Source organism: Theropithecus gelada, chromosome 12, assembly GCF_003255815.1.
Source record: "Theropithecus gelada isolate Dixy chromosome 12, Tgel_1.0, whole genome shotgun sequence".
Classification (NCBI taxonomy): domain Eukaryota; kingdom Metazoa; phylum Chordata; class Mammalia; order Primates; family Cercopithecidae; genus Theropithecus; species Theropithecus gelada.
This window is the reverse complement of record NC_037680.1, coordinates 84,709,122-84,728,333: the sequence shown is the minus strand read 5'-3', so window position 1 is coordinate 84,728,333 and position 19,212 is coordinate 84,709,122. Positions and strand designations below refer to the sequence as shown.

At 41.9% G+C, this 19,212-nt stretch overlaps 1 protein-coding gene across 2 annotated transcripts in view; it reads left to right on the top strand.

Annotated features, from left to right (window-relative positions):
- Nucleotides 1–19,212, top strand: part of PLEKHM3 (pleckstrin homology domain containing M3) — a 183,379-nt gene that overhangs the window by 77,626 nt on the left and 86,541 nt on the right. Inside the window, exons 4-5 of one of the 2 annotated variants that reach the window (XM_025405530.1) lie at nt 1,742–1,935; nt 2,944–2,986. In XM_025405530.1, coding sequence (XP_025261315.1) covers nt 1,742–1,935; nt 2,944–2,986 — 237 coding nt within the window. The remainder of the gene's footprint in view (nt 1–1,741; nt 1,936–2,943; nt 2,987–19,212) is intronic. The other variant, XM_025405529.1, reaches the window with a different exon arrangement.

Here is a 19,212-nt window from a genome sequence, read left to right as displayed (position 1 = left end):
ACAGAGGGGTTGTTATGTTTGTTTCTGCCTGTTGTACTCTCTTCTGTCCTGCATTTGTTCACCAAGTGAATATCTGTTTATCTTCTACACTCAGATCCAGTGCCACCTGCTTTGCCAACCCTCTCCCCACCAGGAGTGTTGATTTCTCCCTCCTCTAAGCTACCAGTGGGCCCCATCCATACCTCTTTTGTAGCAGATGACAGGCTACATGCTGCATGTTACATGCGGTTTTGTTTTAAATATTTGTCTCATACTAAACAGTGAGCCACTTGAGGGTAGGAACTGTATCCTATATATCTTTATTAATATACTTCTAGCCTAGCATATGAAACATAGTAGATTTTTTATTTTCTTTTTAATAAGCAAAGTTTTTTATTTTAATGTTGAATTCTAACCTTGCTCCTAGAGAGATTTTAATGGGAACTTTTTAGAGAGGTTTTACTTTCCGTAAATAGAAACTGAGCCAACTTTCTATGTATTTGTAGCCAATCTACATCTCACTATCAGTGATTGATATGTAGAGATTCTGAAAAATTACCCTCACGTTATGCATTATTTAAGCCACTCCCTCTGTATATCTGAGACATTGTGTTTCCATGTACTATTTATTTCTACTGATGACAATGACATTATAAAATGAACTTTCATAGTCTTGTGGATCACCATGGATTACCACTCGAGGTGGATACAGAATTGGATGGATATATTGGCTGGAGTTAGCCCAAGTTCAAAGTTGTAATAAGAGCAACTCCTTTCTGGTCACTGAAGCAGGATATTTGAGCTTGTTTGCTAGTCAGTCAGATTATTCTGCAAATAATATCCTTTTATCCCTCTTGAACGTTGTACTATGTACATGATTTACTCTTTTTTGTTTGTTTGTTTTTTAGACGGAGTCTCGCTCTGTTGCCAAGGCTAGAGTGCAGTGGCATGATCTTGGCACACTGCAACCCCCGCCTTCCGAGTTCAAGCAATTCTCCCACCTCAACCTCCCAAGCAGCTGGGATTACAGCCATGTGCCACCATGCCTGGCTGATTTCTGTATTTTTAGTAGAGATGGGGTTTCACCATGTTGGCCAGGCTGGTCTCGAACTCCTGACCTCAAGTGATCTGCCTGCCTCAGCCTCCCAAAGTGCTGTAATTACAGGCATGAACCACTACGCCTGGCCTTGATTTGCCTATTTTTTAAGTGGCTACTTTTTAAAAGTCTTATGGAATATTCATACATATATATGCACATATAAATTTATGTCATTTTTAAAAATCTGGATTTGTATTAAGACAATCTTCTTAATTAATTCTTTTTTTATTTTGAAATAATCGTGGATTCACAGGAAATTGCATAGACAATTCAGAGGTTCTGTGTACCTTTCACATAGTTTCCTCCCTTCGCTACATCTTAGGCAACTGAGGTACAATATCAAAAACAAAAACAGCAAATTGACATTGGTCTAATGGGTCATTGTAATGGCACCATACTGTGCCCTTCTATCACATATGTAGGTTCCTATAATCACCACTGCAGTCAAGATGCAGAATTAATAAATTCCTTCCTAGCTTACCGTTGAATGTCTGGAAGAGAGAGAAGTCAAAATTTACATTTAATTCTACTACAGACTTTTTCATTTGTCTGTATTCAGAAAATAATGGTGTTCCTTTGATATATCAGCTATGGTTCCTAGTTTGAGCAAGTGTGGAGAGCCAGGTGCTTCTCCAGGACTGACTGACAACGCTTGTTTTGTAGGTGTCGAAGCAGGCCAAGGAGTTTCTGGAGTACGTGTACGAGGAGCCGCTCATCGACATCCAGCAGGAGAACGCCATGCTGTACCACCACGCAGAGCCGCTGGCCGCCGTGCTGCGGCTGCGGCAGCGGCTGAAGTCGCTCCGAGCCTATTTGTTCAGCTGCCGGGCAGCGGTGGCAGAGGATCTCCGCCGCAGGTAAGAGTCATAAATCTCAGACGGCTCCCGTTTGTTTTTCTTTCCCGCCCATGGAGGGTGGTGAGATGATCTCCAAAGGGCCTTTCCAGCACAGACCGCCTCTAATTCTGTGGCTCTCCCTCCGCCTCTCCACTGCCAGCCTCTCTCTGGGCTCATCTTTTTACTTTTTTTACTCCAAGGTCCCCATTTGGTTAAGCCAAGCAAAATGAAAATAACATTCACCGTTACTGAAGGCTTTCACCCATGGATCGAGTGCCCAGGACGGTGAAGGCTTCTCTTACCAATATGTTAATTTGAGATAATAATCATGGAAGTATCTATATTGGTCACTTATGTAGTATTTTATACTTTTTCCAATTTTAATTCCTGTTTCTCATCAGCAAAAAAATAAGCATGTTTAAAATAGTTCATAACTAAAAAGCATTTTCAATGGGAAATAAGTAAATGGTTATTCAAATTTTATTTCATTTTATATATTTATTATTATTATTATTATTTTTTTTTTTAAAGAATATAGACAGAGACTCATTCTGTTGCCCAAGCTGGTCTTAAAATCCTGAACTCAAGCGATCCTCCTGCCTCAGCCTCCCAAAGTGTTGGGATTACAGGCGTGAGCCACTGTGTGGGCCTCAAATCTTATTTTCTGTGCAGAAACAAATACCCAAACTTGGTCAGTGATGCAGGCAGTAGAGCTATAATTAAAATGCACAGGCCCAGGATTCTGCCTTTTCATCTTACCGTGGGTGCAGGCTGCTTTCCCGTAACTTAGTTAGCTCATAGTTCATAGAACACCAAGTCCAAAGCAGGCTCAGATCCTTAAAGTTGAAACTAAAATGTGCCTGCTCTCATAAAATTCCTTTTTTACAGACAGATTTTATAGGCATTTAAAGTCTCACCCTTGGCGTATACAAACTAGCTTATACTTGAAGTAATTGTTGATGGCGTTCATAAGTCTCTAAAAATACCTTTTAATTTTTTTGTTTTAATAGAAATGACCAGCTTTAATAGAAATGACCAGCCGCATGCATTAGTCATGTTAATGTTTTTGGAGGTAAGCCTACCTGCCTAAGAACCTTTGGAAAGTATTGAAGTGATGGAGTTTTGAGATCCAATTAGATCCAAAGAAACTGACATAACCCCAGGCATCTAAAAAGAACTAAATGTAGATAGTGAAGGATATATAATATCTAGACTAGCTCTCATAAAATAATAATGAAAAGACAGCTGCCATAAAGCAAAATACTTCTCAGTGGTAGTCATTCTATTACCTAGTTGTTTTTCAGAAAGCACAGAAAGTGGTCAGGATTTATTCTTGTAAAGTCTAGGCATATCTTAATTTTAAAAGATCAGGGCTTTCCTTGGAAGGCAGTAGAATTATATGTCTCAAACTAATTTACCAACCAAACCAGATACAAGATTTTTAATGTTCAAAGTATGTTCTATTATTTTCAGTACCTTTTGGCTTTGCTCAGAGCTTATTTTTCTTGTGCCTGTATTTCTAGACAATATTAAAATCTGTACATGGGAATCATGTTAGATACCTTTGTGGTATAATGTTTTGCTCTGCTTAAAATATGCCAAATCAAGGCACACATTTAGAAATTAAATAGAAGGTCCTCTCCTCATTTGGATGACTAAGAATCTCTAGTCAATTCCAGCAGTCTGGTGGTTTACCACCATGTACTGTGCCTTATGGCCAGACCACCAGGAAAGAGATGGGAGTTCTAGAAACAAGGCACTCCCAAAGCTATGAGAATGAAGACAGCATTTTTCCCCTTCATTCTCCCTTTTCCCTATATTTTTCTTTCCTGGACTTGTTCATAACCATTATATAATGCAATGCCTGGCACAAGGTAGGTGTTCAGTAAGTACTGAATGGCTAGATGGAGGGTGGGATGGATGTATATTAAGCGTCACTTTAGACCACTGAGTAATGGCTAGTAGCCCAATTTTGGGGAGGGAATCATCTTCAGGGTCTTCTTTTTCTTACCTTCTTATTTTTCACTTAGCGTAATGTCTGACCCATCCAAAACACTGAAAAATAGTTGTTGAGTGAATAAGCAAATGAATGAAGGAGCCATCAAATCAGTCCAAAAAATTTTAGATGGTTCTGTTTCTGAGATAACTTTCAAATCTTTCCTCTCCTGTTTACTTCTAATACACTACCCTGGCTGAGAATCTCAAGGCTATTGCAGTGTCCTTCTAACTAGCCTAACATTTCTTCCCTCTTCAATCCAACCTTTGCATTAGATAAATTATTTAAAATAGAAGTATAGAATTCAAGATCTGCCTAAGTCTAACCCAGTATATTGTTCTACTCTCAAATACCCTGCCCTTCTGGCAAAAATTATTACTTTGCTCTCAAGGCATTCCCTTGTGGGAATTAAATGAGTTCACACAACTGAAGTGCTTAAAACAGTGCTTGGACATAGTAAGCACACAGTAAATACTATTATTGCTATTAATATCACTTTCTTATCCTAGACTGTTCTTATATTTGACTTTTAAAATATCTGATAAAATATTGCACTTAAAAGCCACCCCCTGTTATTCTCTCTACTAGAATTAATCCTCTTTTCCTGCTGCTATGTCAAGAAAGGAGTGAGCAAGGGAGAGTCGGATGGAACGCTAGCTGGGCCCAGGCCTGTAGTTTCTGCTTATACAGTGCATGCTTCTCCATGTGACCGCTTTCATAAAATGGGTGGAGGTGTCTCCCTACGAGCCAGCAATGAGACATTGATTCCTATGGAAACTGAGGAAGCACTGCTTTATTTTCAATTTTGTTATTTTGGATTTCCTATGCTTACATGTTGTTAAAATATTATTTAGGGTTACCATTTCTCTCAAACCTGAGGCAGAGAAAAGTGTGCTAGTAACAAGTAGTACTTTTACAGTTTTTGAGGGAGGAGGTAAGTTGAGGGGGCTGGTCTTGAATTTTTTTAAATCTTTTTTATTAAAAAATTTAAAATATAATTTTTAAAAATTGTTTTTCTAGCCACTAAACAACCAGGGATGATTTATTTTGAAATATGACTATTTAGTGAAATAACCTCCAAGAGTTTTGCTGGGGTGTCCATACTTCCTGCAGCCAGGCCACACTTTTTTTTTTTGAGACGGAGTTTCACTCTTGTCACCCAGGCTGGAGTACAGTGGTGCGATCTTGGCTCACTGCAACCTCCACCTCCCAGGTTCCAGCAATTCTCCTGCCTCAGCTGCCTGGGTAGCTGAGATTACAGGCATGTGCCACCACGGCTGGCTAATTTTTTTATTTTTAGTAGAGACGGGGTTTCACCACATTGGCCAGGCTGGTCTTGAATTCCCGACCTCAGGTGATCTGCCCACCTCAGCCTCCCAAAGTGCTGGGATTATAGGTGTCAGCCACCACACTCGGCCAGCCACTCTTCTTTTTTTTTTTTTTTTTTTGAGACAGAGTCTCGCTCTGTTGCCCAGGCTGGAGTGCAGTGGCATGATCTCGGCTCACTGCAACTTCCGCCTCCTGGGTTCAAGCGGTTCTCCTGCCTCAGCCTCCTGAGTAGCTGGGACTACAGGCACCCGCCACCACACCTGGCTAATTTTTGTATTTTTAGTAGAGATGGGGTTTCACCATGTTGCCCAGGCTGAATACGACTTCTTAAAAACAAAGTTAGTCACCAATACCTTTATATGTAATGAGTTTATCCAAAATTAATATCTAAGGCTCCCTTTGTTTTACCTGAGGATACAACATCTAAAGTGGGGGAGTTTAAACACTGAGGTGAACTTGCTGGACTTAACTAATCTTATATATCCCTGATAGAAATTAAAAGAGGGAGGAGTTGATGGGGAACAAAAAAAAAGCAAGAGAATCTAGTTCTTATCTAGTTGTAAAAGGCATTCTCTTCCTGCCTGGTTTTTACCTCAATATGAGAGTGGCCATTAATCTCCAGCAAGTAGGCCCAACATGCCGAAGACCTGTCAGCACCATATAAACAGAATAAAGCAAACTGTTAATATTGCTGTCGTGAGAAAACTGAAAACAGACTGATTAATTGTATTGGCGCTCGACCGCCAGGGAGCCAGCTTTGGCCGTCGCCTTATTAGGGAAGTCACAGTTTGCTTTTAGGCCTTTCATTATGATGGCTGTCCGGTTTTCATCCTCACTGTTTTTGTTATTGTTGTTAAATGAACGCCTTGTTCTTGAACCCATGCTGCACATTTTGACTGGCAGGGGTGATTAGTTTAGAAAAAGTCAGTGTCCTCCCCGAAGCTTAAAATGTTTACAGTGCTGACAATTCACTGTTTCTGAGGACTCCCAGATGGCGGCCCTGCTGAATTAGTTCAAGGTCTAGTTAACTTTTCATGAGAAGAATTATTTACAGTGTCCACACATGAAGGTGCATGAAGAACTCTGTGGAAAATCTGGGCATACATGGCAATGTCAGGACACATCCGGATCGGCAGCTGTTAGGGAAATGTCTGGGAGGGACGTTAAGAACTGCTAGGAAGAGCCTCAGCTCTGGCTGAACACGGGAACGGCAGGATATGTCACACACAGGAGCAGTAGAATGTGTCGCCTCAAGGCCAGATTTGGCCAGCAGACATGTTTTGTTTGGCCTTACGGGGATGGCCCTACAAAGTTTTGAAATTGTGAAATAGTTGCCAACTTTAAAAAATCAGGCGTTTTCATGCACACACAAAGTAAAGCTTTCTGGTTTCTCTTGGGAAATGAGTTCTGATTACACAGAGCTTCCCTCATTCTGCGTAGCAGAGATCAGCTTTAGACACTCGACTCTCCGCTTTGCCGTAACTTCTTCTGCTCTAGTTTGTCTCCCCAAACCCAGTGCCACTTGGCATATAACACATTGCTGCCCTGTTTTTCTCATCTCCAGCCCATTTAATTCATTTATCATGGTTCCCCGGGCCTAGGCATTTAAGGTTTTAACTCCAAGGCCACGTAATTAAATATTAAGAATAGAGTTTGCAGATGTCTCAGATACTAGATCCATAACTCAGTCAGGAAGTCCATCTCAAAGGATGCCGAACGTCTAGATGTGGTTCTGTCAAAAGACAGACATGAAGAGGCTTGTAGAACTAGAAGAAATAACACCAGGTCGACTTCAAAGTTCCTCAGAAGATGGGTTGGGGTGTTCTAAGGCTTGGGCTAGGCCGTTACAACGCGCCCCTCCGGCAGTTGCAGTCCAGTGATTTGAGGGAGGGACCATTACCTGGAGCAGCAGCCTCACCACAGAGCTAAAGATTAGAGCTGGGTTACCAAGCCCAGGTGGGGCAAACTGAGAAAAAAGAAACAAGTGAGGACACAAATGGAGGTGGTTTATTATAAACCCTGAGTTAAGTTGGACTGCCTGAGCTCAGAGCGTATTTCTGTCTCTGATAGCTTACAGAGCCAGTTTTCTCACCTGGAGACAATACCACCTCATAAGGAAAGTGCGAGAATTCAGGGAGTTAATGCCCAGAACAGAGCAAGCTCTCAGGACATATTAGCTGCTATAACTCTTATTTTAAGCAGATCATAATTCAGGAGGAGCCAGGAGGTGAACAGGGGAGAAGAGGCAAAAGGAAGATGAGCCTGGAGGCCTCCAAGAGCCTGGGATTCAGGGAATTGCCACGCCTTTCTGTGCGGAGCACACAGCATCAGTAGAAGTTATGAGATGCAGACTCTGGCCCATCAGTAGTGATCCACCTGGATCCTTTAGGGACCATGCCCCTTAATCCTCCCTCCCTGCTTCTAGCATATTTAATTAATGTCATACTCCCTGAGTTTTTTTTACCTGCCCTCTCACTAAAAAAAAAAAACCTCTCCCCTGTTCGTACTACCACCTAAGACCCCATCTTAAGCACTCAGAACTGTCTCCATTTCCCTTTTGCCCTACTCACTTCTGACGTGGCCCCTTGCAGGCTGACTGTGGATTGCACTCTTCTCTGACACCTTGACTTCCTGAGGCCCTTGTTTCTTTGGCTTCCTGGGCATTGTTGGTCACCATTTCTCCTAGACCTCCTTCTCCCTGTCCTTCTCTGCACTCTGTCCTGTCCGGGTCTCCCCCTTCTCCTTGCCCTCACTGCCTCCACATCCTCCTCCAGCTCCCTAATACTAAGAATACCCAGCACCTCGGCTGCCCTTCTGCATAATCCTCCAGCCTTGACAGCAGCCAGTGTGGCAACTTTAAGTGAACTGGCAGAAGGTGCCCCTTTCTCAGGGCACTTGGTTTTTTGTTGTTGTTTTTTTGTTTGTTCGTTTGTTTGTTTTGTTTTGTTTTTGAGACGGAGTCTCTCTCTGTCACCCAGGCTGGAGTGCAGTGATATGATCTCAGCTCACTGCAACCTCCACCCCCCAGGTTCAAGCGATTCTCCTGCCTCAGCCTCCTGAGTAGCTGGGATTACAGGCATGCGCCACCACACCTGGCTAATTTTTGTATTTTTAGTAGAGACAGGGTTTCACCATGTTGGCCAGGCTGGACTCAAACTCCTGACCTCAAGTGATCCACCTGCCTCGGCGTCCCCAAGTGCTGGGATTACAGGCATGAGCTGCTACACCGGGCCTTATCAGGGCACTTTGTTGTCATCTGCAGGGACAGAGTCATGGTCCCTCTGTAAATCGACACTGACTATAAGGTGACAACGTTTGGCCCAGCACTCTTCCTTGAGGAGATCACTCACTAGTTTGTTATGTCCAACTGCCTACTGGACATCCCCACTTCAAATTGAAATTATCTTTTCCCTGAAAAATATATCCATGTGGGCCAGGCGCAGCAGCTCACACTTATAATCCCAGCACTTTGGGAGGCCGAGGTGGGTGGATCACCTGAGGCCAGGAGTTCAAGACCAGCCTGGCCAACATGGTGAAACTTGTCTCTACTAAAAATACAAAAATTAGCAGGGCGTGGTGGCAGGCACCTGTAATCCCAGCTACTCGGGAGGCTGAAGCGGGAGAATCGCTCGAACCTGGGAGGTGGAGGTTGCAGTGAGCCGAGATTGCACCACTGCACTCCAGCCTGGGAGACAGAGCAAGACTCGACCTCAAAATATATATATGTATGTGTGTGTGTGTGTGTGTGTGTGTGTGTATCCATGTGGTCAGGTGTGTTCAGTTAATCATGGCATTATTGCCTTATTTTCCCCTAGTTTGAACCTTGACATAGTTCAAAAGTTTTGCTTTAAGGTTCTCTAAGAGCCAGTCAAATTCTTCCCTTATTTTTCATTCCCATTGCCATCCCCCTTGTCTCTACTCTCATCACCTTATTTCAGTGATTTTCTTTTCTTTTGTGTGTGTGTGTGTGTGTGTGTGTGAGAGAGACAGAGTTTGACTCTTGTCGTCCAGGCTGGAGTGCAGTGGTGCCATCTCGGCTCACCGCAACCTCCACCTCCTGGGTTCAAGCAATTCTCCTGCCTCAGCCTCCCAAGTAACTGGGATTACAGGCATGTGCCACCACACCCAGCTAATTTTGTATTTTTTTGTAGAGATGGGGTTTCTCCATGTTGGTCAGGCTGGTCTCGAACTCCCAACCTCAGGTGATCCTCCCACCTCCGCCTCCTAAAGTACTGGGATTACAGGCATGAGCCACCGTGCCCAGCTATTTTAATAATTTTCTTTTTTTCTTTTTTTTTTTATTTTAATAATTTTCTAACTGGGGATCCTACCTCCCCATGGCACCCCTCCTCAGTCCCTCTAACATATGTGCTACTGTAAAATGGTCTTATTAGACAGTGAGTAGTTCAGCTACCTACAGGATAAAGCAACACTCTTGGATGGGTTTTCAAGGTTCTCTGTCATCTGACCCTGACCTACATGCACAACTTTAACATCCACATGGTTCCTATGTGGATCACACCACGAGCCAGAATCTTCCACTGTGTTCCTGATGGACCACAGCCACCCCAGCCCAGCCAAAGTGACATACTCATTTCCTTGACACCAGCTGCCTCCCAGTCCTCTCAACTCGACTTGACTTGGCTTCTCTTACTTTAAAGCCAACTCAAGTGCTGCCTCTTCCCACCTGTCTTCAGTAGCTGATCCCTTCTCTGGTCTCTTCCAGCAGTGATCATCTGGACCACACATTTGGCACGTAAGGGCTTGGATGGTTTTCATCTCCTTATGTATATATCCTCTCTTGCTGGCTAGATCAGAAGGCCCTTAAAGGCCACGATTGTCCTAAACCTAAAATAGAAGACCACACATGCTAGCGGCGCAATAAAAGCTTGTTAATAATCGTAATTATGTGTAGAATAGTTTACTGTATATAAAGATAATTATGATTTCATTAGTCACAAAGTACTTTCCCTTAAATATATTATTTGTTCTTTACAGCAGCCCTTTTAGATAGGTGGGGCAGATGGTATTTAGAAAGAAGAGAAAGCGTCACTAAGCATCAGGAAAATGCAAATCAAAACCACAAGGAGATACCATCTCACCCCAGTTAGAATGGCTATTATCAAAAAGACAGAAAATAATAACCACAGCAAGGATGTGGAGAAAAGAGAACTCTTATAAACTGTTGGTGTGAATGTAAATTAGTACAGACTCTATGGAAAACAGCATGGAGCTTCCTCAAAAAACTAGAAATAGAGCTACCATATGATCCAGCAATCCTACTATTGGGGGTATAGCCAAAAAAAAAAAAGGAAATCATTATGTCAAATGGATATCTGCATCCTCCTGTTTGTGGGGATCCCACTATTCACTGTGGAAGTGTCCATCAAATGGACAAAGAAAATGTGGTAAATATACACAATGAAGTACCATTCAGCCATAAAAAAGAGTGAAATCCTGTCATTCACAGCAATATGGATGAGCCTAGACAATGTTAAGTGAAATAAGCCAAGCACAGAGACAAATACTCCATGTTCTCACTCATATCCAGGAACTCAAAAAGTGGATCACATAGAAGTAGAGAGTAGAACAGTGGTCACTAAAGGTGGGGAAGGGTAGAGGGATGAGAGGGTTAGGGAGAGGTTGGTTAACAAATACAAATTACAGTTAGAGAAATAGGTTCTGGCATTCTATAGCACTGTAGGGTGAATATAGTTAACAATAATTTGTTGTATATTTTCAAATAGCTAGAAGAGTACATGTTCCTGCCATAAAGAAACGATAAACGTTTGAGATGATAGATGTGCTAATTACCCTGATTTATTATACATTGTATAATGTATTGAAATAGTATATTGTACCCTATCAATACATATAGTCATATGTCAATTAAAAATATTTAATAATAATTTTTTAAAAAGAAGAGAGGCCGGGTGCGATGGCTCACACCTGTAATCCCAGCACTTTGGGAGGCTGAGGCAGGCAGATTGCGAGGTCAAGAGATTGAGACCGTCCTGGTCAACATGGTGAAACCCCATCTCTACTAAAAATACAAAAATTAGCTGGGTGTGGTGGCACACACCTGTAATCCCAGGTACTCAGGAGGCTGAAGCAGGAGAATCACTTGAACCCAGGAGGCGGAGGTTGCAGTGCGCCGAGATAGCGCCACTGTACTCCAGCCTGGCAACAGAGTGAGACAACATCAAAAAAAGTAGGAAAGAAAGAAGGGAGGGAGGGAGGGAGGGAAGGAAGGAATGGAACTATGACTCTAAGATGCTACACTCTGAGAGTGTAAAGGAAGGCAGGGAGGTGACAGACAGTGGTGTCCCTTGAACAGGGAGGCAGATCGCTGAGACAGCCACTCCTGTGCTCGTTGGCAAGCTTGATCAGCCGTGGAGAACCAGGCATGACAACTGGGTTAGTGCCAGCAAATGCATTTACTCCAGGTCAGCATTTGCCAGACCTTCCTACGTCCCATACCTGTAAACTTAAAACAAAAATGCGAAGATAACTATAGGATTGCCTTATAAATATCTTTAGCCAAAACAGAAATAAAAACATGACCCTCTATTTCTCACCATCATTTCACATAAGAACATAGTAATACTAGAAAAAAAAAAAATAGGCAAACTGCTTTAGAAATCAAATAGCTTTTTAAAATCAAGTAGATTTAGAAATTGTTCTACATTTTTTTTTCTCTAAAATTTTTCTTTGGACTGCTAAAAACATCACCAGACTGACACCAGCTGTTTGGACTAGCTTTTCAGAAATCCCAGTTTAAGTCGTATTTTCTCTTCTGAGGGCTGAAGTGAAATCCAGTCCAGGGAAATTTATGTGGATGCTTCAGTATTTCCCATTCTCAATCATCAAAAATGTGATTTGGGGACTTGGGGTGCCTGACAAATCCACAACCCATTATGGTATAAATGTAAAACTCATCTCTCTCCAGCACTAGTTAAGGGCAGTAGGCAATATTAGGCCTCTTTCCCTGGTTGCTTAGGACAGAATTGTGTTCTCAGGGAGCATTTGCTCCTACATGTTTGTCAGGTTAAGTCCTTGACTTAGACCATTCCGAAGCAATTTAATGGCTTGGCTTGAGAGTCTCAAGAGAATACCCAAAGTGATTCTTCTAAGCCATCTCTTCCTGTCTTTGGTCTCACATTTTATTTGAAATTATGATTATATCCAGCAGGAGTTCCCACTGAAATATCAGTTTTACCGAATGGTGAGAAATTTCTATTATAAAGATTGCCATTTTTATTAACACTGTCCTGGTGAATACCAGAAAAAAAATGTGTGTGTGGGGTGTGTGTGTGTGTGTGTGTGTGTGTGTGTCCTGACAGACTCTTGTTGCTTCCTCTTCCTTCAAGCAAAATTAAGCAGCTTACTCTGCTCTTAGACCCGTCTCCATAAATGTCACTTGATTTACCAAGACTGCCTTCTCCCTCCTTCCCTTGTTACGCCAGAAAAAACTGTCTTTCTAGTGAGTTCACTTAGCTGAGGCTAAGTCCAAAGGTTGGAATGCTCTTTGGCCATCTAATAACGTCTTAACCTTAATATGTCCAAAACGGAGCTCCTAGTATTCCCACCCACCCCCACTTACATTGCAAACCACTCCTCCTGCAGTATTTCCCATCTTGCTTCATGGCATCTCTGTCCATCCAGTAATTCAAACCAAACACCTCTCATATTCTACATCCAGTCAGCAAACCCTGTCAGCTTCAGCTTCAAAATCTATCTACTTTTCACCATTTGCACTGCTGCAGGTGGGGTCCACCATCACCTTTTGCCTGAATTATTCCAGTAACTGGTCTCCTGCACCACCCTTAGCCCCCTTCAGTCTGTTCTTAAGACTATAGCTAATATATAAATTAGATGAGTCACTCCTGGCCCAAATGAATAGTTTCACCTCGCGCTCCAAGTGAAAGCCCAGGGCATACCTGGTCTCATCTCCCATTACCTCTCTGCCTCGTCGCCCACTACTTTCCCCTCATTCACTTTGTTCCAGTCACACTGGCCTTTTTGTTGGTCCTTGGGCATACCAAGCTGGCTGCTACCTGAGTTTCCATCCTTGCTTTTCCGTTCCCTCTAACTGCTGAGATTGCTTCCTTTTTTTTTCCTTTTTCTTTTTTTTATCGGTTTGTTTCTCAGTGTGAAACCAAGCTTGCTTCCTAACTCCTTTAGGTCTTTGAGCAGCCATCACTTAATGAAGCATCCTTGACCACTCTGTTTTAAATGGCAACACAGTGTCTATTTGCACCCCACTGTCCACCACACATGCCTTCTGTCTTCTTTCTCTGCTTACTCATCACCATAAAACCTGGTATTTTATTTTGTCTGTCTCCATCTCTTAGGCCATCAGGTGTGAATGTAGACGTTTTGCTTTGTTCAAACTATGCAGCCACATGCACTGGCTCTGCCCTTTCTACTAGATGTAAGCTACGAAAGGTCATGACTTTTTATCTGTTATATTCACTGCTTAGAGCTATACATATCATGGGGGCTAATAAATACTTGGTGAATAAATTAATTAAATGAATGAAGATTCTGCCCAATTTGGCCAAACTTATTTTTTCTCTTATTACAAAAGAATACTGTTCATCATAGAAAACAAAAATAAGAAAGCCACCCATATCCTACCACTTTGATGCATATCCTCCCAGACCTTTTCCTCTGCAGATGATTTTTCCCCGTGAAAACTGTTTTTGTTTGTTTGTTTGTAATGGAGTCTCACTCTGCCACCCAGGCTGCAGTGCAATGGCTCGATCTCGGCTCACTGCAAGCTCCGCCTCCCAGGTTCATGCCATTCTCCTGCCTCAGCCTCCAGAGTAGCTGGGACTACAGGTGTGAGCCACCGCACCCAGGCCTGAAAGTATATACTGTACATACTATCCTTAACCATTTCACTTAGTATATTGTGAACATCTTTTTTATGCTGATAAATATTTGTCTAAACATCATGAAATGAGTGAAAATGGTGTTTTGATATTGGGCATACCTACATGTCACTGATCTTGGAAGAAGTAGGTGGGGATTATTCAGTGTACTCAACAAAAGATTGCATGAGCAATCTAATACTAAATGAGCTGGTAGAATCACTTCATATCAACACCCCCTCTTCTCCCCTCACCGCCTAAAAAATCAAATATATTAGGTAGAAGGAATATCTAATACAGAGAGAAAAGATTGCATGCTGTTGTAAATCAAATACACTTGATCTGGGAGGGCAGTTTATTAAGAACACATCTCTTACGGCAGAATTTTCTGGTTTTTTTTTTTTTTTTTCTTTTTGAGACAAGGTATCACTGTTGCTCAGTGCCGTGACATGACCACAGCTCACTGCAGCCTCGACCTCCCAAGCTCAAACAATCCTACTTCAGCCTCCTGAGAGCTGGGACTACAGGTGTGTGCCACCATGCCCACCTAATTTTTTAATTTTTTATTTTTTGTAGAGACAGGGTCTCACTATGTTGCTAGGGCTCCTCTCAAACTCCTGGATTTAAGGGATCCTCTGCCTCAGCCTCCCAAAGTGCTGGGATTACAAGCATGAGCCACCCTGCCTGACCAAGGCGGCCTAACTCTAAAAGCACAATCTGCACAGACTGGAGTTGCAATGTCTCTGAACTGCATATGAGGAATATCTTACAAGCAAAATCTGAGACTGAAATGTGCAAAGTCTGGTTAATACTGAATTTTAGAAGAATAAGTCTATTTTAGCAAAAATATTAGCACTAAATTAGTCTCATTAAAGACCAGTAAGTATTAGCTCTTCAAACTTGCTGATAACACTTCTTTAAGCTCAGTAAATGAAAACAAGTCTTTATGTTTTTTGTAAGATTTAAGGTTACTCAGACTTTTGTGGCTACTTTTCCAGTTAGCTAGTTAAAAATTTCATCAGCTGCAGCTGGGGCTTTAGCCTTAACAGATTAGCTGCAGAATCTATCAGGACTCAGAAATAAAGGAGGTCATTTTGGTAGTTTTGATAGCAACCATTCTTCTCATTCTACTTCAAGAATTCTTTTCCATTAGATGACTTCTAAAAGTGTGGTTTTCGAGTCATCTATCTTCCTGATATCCTAATAGCTCCTCCCTCTCCCTTCTTTTTCTCCAGAGATCTAATTCAGCAAATTATGTATATACCAGTATCAGCACTGTAAAAGGGTGCTACAGACTGTCTGCAGTGTCATTCACGACTAAACAGATTTGAAAACTTTCAAAACGAACTCTGGGAAGTTATATGTTAATTTTACTAATCTGCATAGATTCATAGCTCTTTATTTACTCAGAGATCTTTATTTACTCAGAGATCTTTCAAAAAGCCAGGATGTTATTTTCTCTTATTCTGAGATTAAATGAAATATATAAATTCTCTAAAATCATTTTCTTTTTTTTCCTTTTTTTTTTTGAGACGAAGTCTCACTCAGTCACCTGGGCTGGAGTGCAATGGTGCAATCTTGGCTCACTGCAACCTCCACCTCCTGGGTTCAAGTGATTCTCCTGCCTCAGCCTCCCTAGCAACTGTGATTACAGGTGTGAGCAGCCACCATACCCAGCTAATTTTTTTCTTTTGTATTTTTAGAAGAGACAGAGTTTCACCAAGTTTGCCAGAGTGGTCTTGAACTTCTGACCTCAGGTGATCCACCTACCTTGGCCTCCCAAAGTGCTGGGATTACAGATGTGAACTACCATGCTCAGCCTCTAAAATAATTTTCTAAGAGAAAACAAAAATAAAACTCATTGCACGACAAGTGTTATATTCTTGCAACTGTTAAACACCGTAAAAATTTGAGCTAGGTTTATAACAGCTATGATATAATCTATCATTTTTATAATCAGATGCCACAATAATCACAATTAAAATTACATCCCAAATATTTCTACTCGAGGCTTTAGATTGTTGCTAAGAAACTTAAGTACGATTTCTGAATGAGCAGGTAAAAGAGACCCTTATTTCCTGTAACTACCTGCCAAGATACAATATCTGGTGCAATCTTGCCATTTTTTCAGCCAATGAGATTAGCAAAATGAGGTACCTAGAAAAGTGATTGAAGCTTGTTTCTTTCACATAGGCTGCTATCGAAATATGTGCCTTTGATTTAAAATTGTTTTTCCATTAGCTCAGAGTATGGCTGGACATACAAGTCCTGTCCACATCTAGCCTAATGTAACTATTTCAGGAAGAGTTTGCAGCTCATATCAAGAACACCAAATTGCATCTCCCTGGGGATGCTTCGTAGTGCTTTTTGCTGATTTCGGTGTGGGTGTATGTGCCCTCCAAAGGAAAGACACTGGCCATCTCAACTTAGTACAAATTACCTACCCTGGAGCACATATTCTTGGAAGACAGTAAAACTACGTGAATAAATGGTTTTCCTTTTAAAATTATTCCTTATGCATCTTTATCCATATTCTTTATTTAGACCCTTATCATTTAGAATCAAATTGTGGAGTTTGCTTTTGGTGTTGTGCTATCATTTTAATTTTACATGTGTGTGTGTTGTGGGTCTTTTCTTTAAAGCCTAAGATATTTCCATTGCAAATTTTTCCCCCATTTTAATCATTGAGTCTTTAAATGCGGGTTGTGCATCTCTAAGAACTGAGCTTCAGGAAAATGGTAATATTATCAAATCTATCAGAACCTTGCAAAGGGTCTGCCTACTTCACAGCCTGACCCAATCCCTTTTTTCTCGTGAGCACTGGGGCTTGGTGGGAGCTGAGTTGAACTTCTCAGAAATTAGTCAAGTTAAATGAGTCTTGATTTATTTGACTTAATGTCATGGAACAAAATGGAATGAGGCCCTTCTACCTTTTTGTTAAGATTACTGCCTTTGATTTCATAGGCAATTATCTCTGCATTTTTAACCCCAAGTACCAGCTACATCATATAAAGGCTCTGAATCATATATGACCTTTTTCCTTTTTAATTTTCATCTTTTCTCACCTTTCTCATTAGAGCAATCTATAAATGAAGCCTAAGTTACCTTCCCAGTGTGTCAGGCGATTCTGAAGATGATAAAATAGAAAATGTTAGCACTAGAAGCGATCGTGCTAGTTGGTTTTCATGAGCTTCTAGCACGTTTCTTCAGTGTTTTTTGCTACCAGGAAACTCGGTAGTGCTACCTGCTAGTGATACCGTTTCCTTTGATGGGTGAGTGAAGTGTGGAGTTGACTCTTCTTATTTATTCTTTGGCTCTGGTGTCAGGGCTTGCATTGGTATAAGCAGGGCTGCCCACTGCAGAAATGCTGCCAGACATGATGATTAATAGCCCTGCAATACAGTGAGGTCAGTTAATGCAGTTTACTAAACTGTTTTAGTAAACAGTTAATCCTGTTTACTAAAGGACTGCTAAACCAGATAACCTTCAGTTAGTTTGTAGCTTTTTGTTCTTAATATAATGAAGGTTATGGGTTAAATTTAATAAATTAGTGATTACTTTTTTTTTTTTTTTGAGACAGGATCTTGCTTTGTCACCCAGGCTGGAGTGCAGTAGCATGATCATGGCTCACTGCAGCCTCAACCTCCTGGGCTCAATTGATCCTCCTGCTGCAGCCTCTTGAGTAGTTGGGACCACAGGCATTCACCACTACCCCCAGCTAATTTATTTTATTTTTATTTTTATTTTATTTTTAATTATTATTATTTTCTTTTTTTGAGACAGAGTTTCATTCTTATTGCCCAGGCTGGAGTGCAATGGCGCGATCTCGGCTCACCGCAACCTCCACCTCCTGGGTTCAAGCGATTCTCCTGCCTCAGTCTCCTGAGTAGCTGGGATTACAGGCATGCGCAACAATGCCCAGCTAATTTTTTTGTATTTTTAGTAGGGATGGAGTTTTTCCATGTTAATCAGACTGGTCTCGAACTCCCATCCTCTGATGATCAGCCCACCTTGGCCTCCCAAAGTTCTGGGATTACAGGCGTGAGCCACCGCTCCTGGACCCCCAGCTAATTTTTGTATTTTTTGTAGAGACAGGGTCTTGCTATGTTGCCCAGTCTGGTCCCAAACTTCTGAGCTTAAGTGATCCTCCCACCTTACCCTCCCAAAGTGCTGGGATTACAGGTGGGAGCCACTGTGCCCCATTGAGTAATTATTAATCTTTTTTATATAACATTTTAGTAACAACTTGAACCGTTTCAGTTAATAAAATACTGTGTGTAGGGAGTGTGTGTGTGTGTGCGTGCACGCGCGCACCGTGGGGGGAGTGTGTGTCTGTATGTTTTCCTGCACGCACATGCACATGTGCAAATGTGTGTATTTGAAAGAGCTTCCAGCTGGGTCCACATCCCATTTCCTTTAGGCCTTTTGAAGACCAGGCTTCATCAATTATCTCTACTTTTGTGTCTTCTGCTTTTGTTTCTATAGTAGCTTCTTAATGTTAGCGTTTAAGTATGCCCAAGTGTCTCTTATGTTAAAAAAAAAAATCCTTTCTTTTTTTTTTTTTTTTCTGAGACGGAGTCTCACTCTGTCGCCCAGGCTGGAGTGCAGTGGCCGGATCTCAGCTCACTGCAAGCTCCGCCTCCCGGGTTCACGCCATTCTCCTGCCTCAGCCTCCTGAGTAAAAAAATCCTTTCTTAGTCCTACATCCTTCTTTAGCTGTGGCCTGATTTCCCTCCTTTTCTTTAAAGTTGACTTCATAAAAGAGTAACCCACAATCCTCACCCCTCTCCAGTCTTTCCTCCCCCTCCACTGAAACCACCCTGTCTGAGGTCACTGATGGAGTCCTGCTTGCCAGTAGGCACTTTCCAGGCCTCATGAGAGTCTTCCTCACGTTATCTGACCTCTCCACTACTGTTGATGCCATTGACCACCTTCTTCCTTCATGAAATTATCTCCTTCCTTGGCTTCCCTGGTGCTGGCTCTTCTGCTCTTTCTCCTCCCTGTCAACCTACTCCTTCCCAGTCCTCTTCCTGTTTATCTACTCCTAAATATTAATAGTACTGTTTCACCCGGAGCCAGCCTTTTCTCATGTCCCAG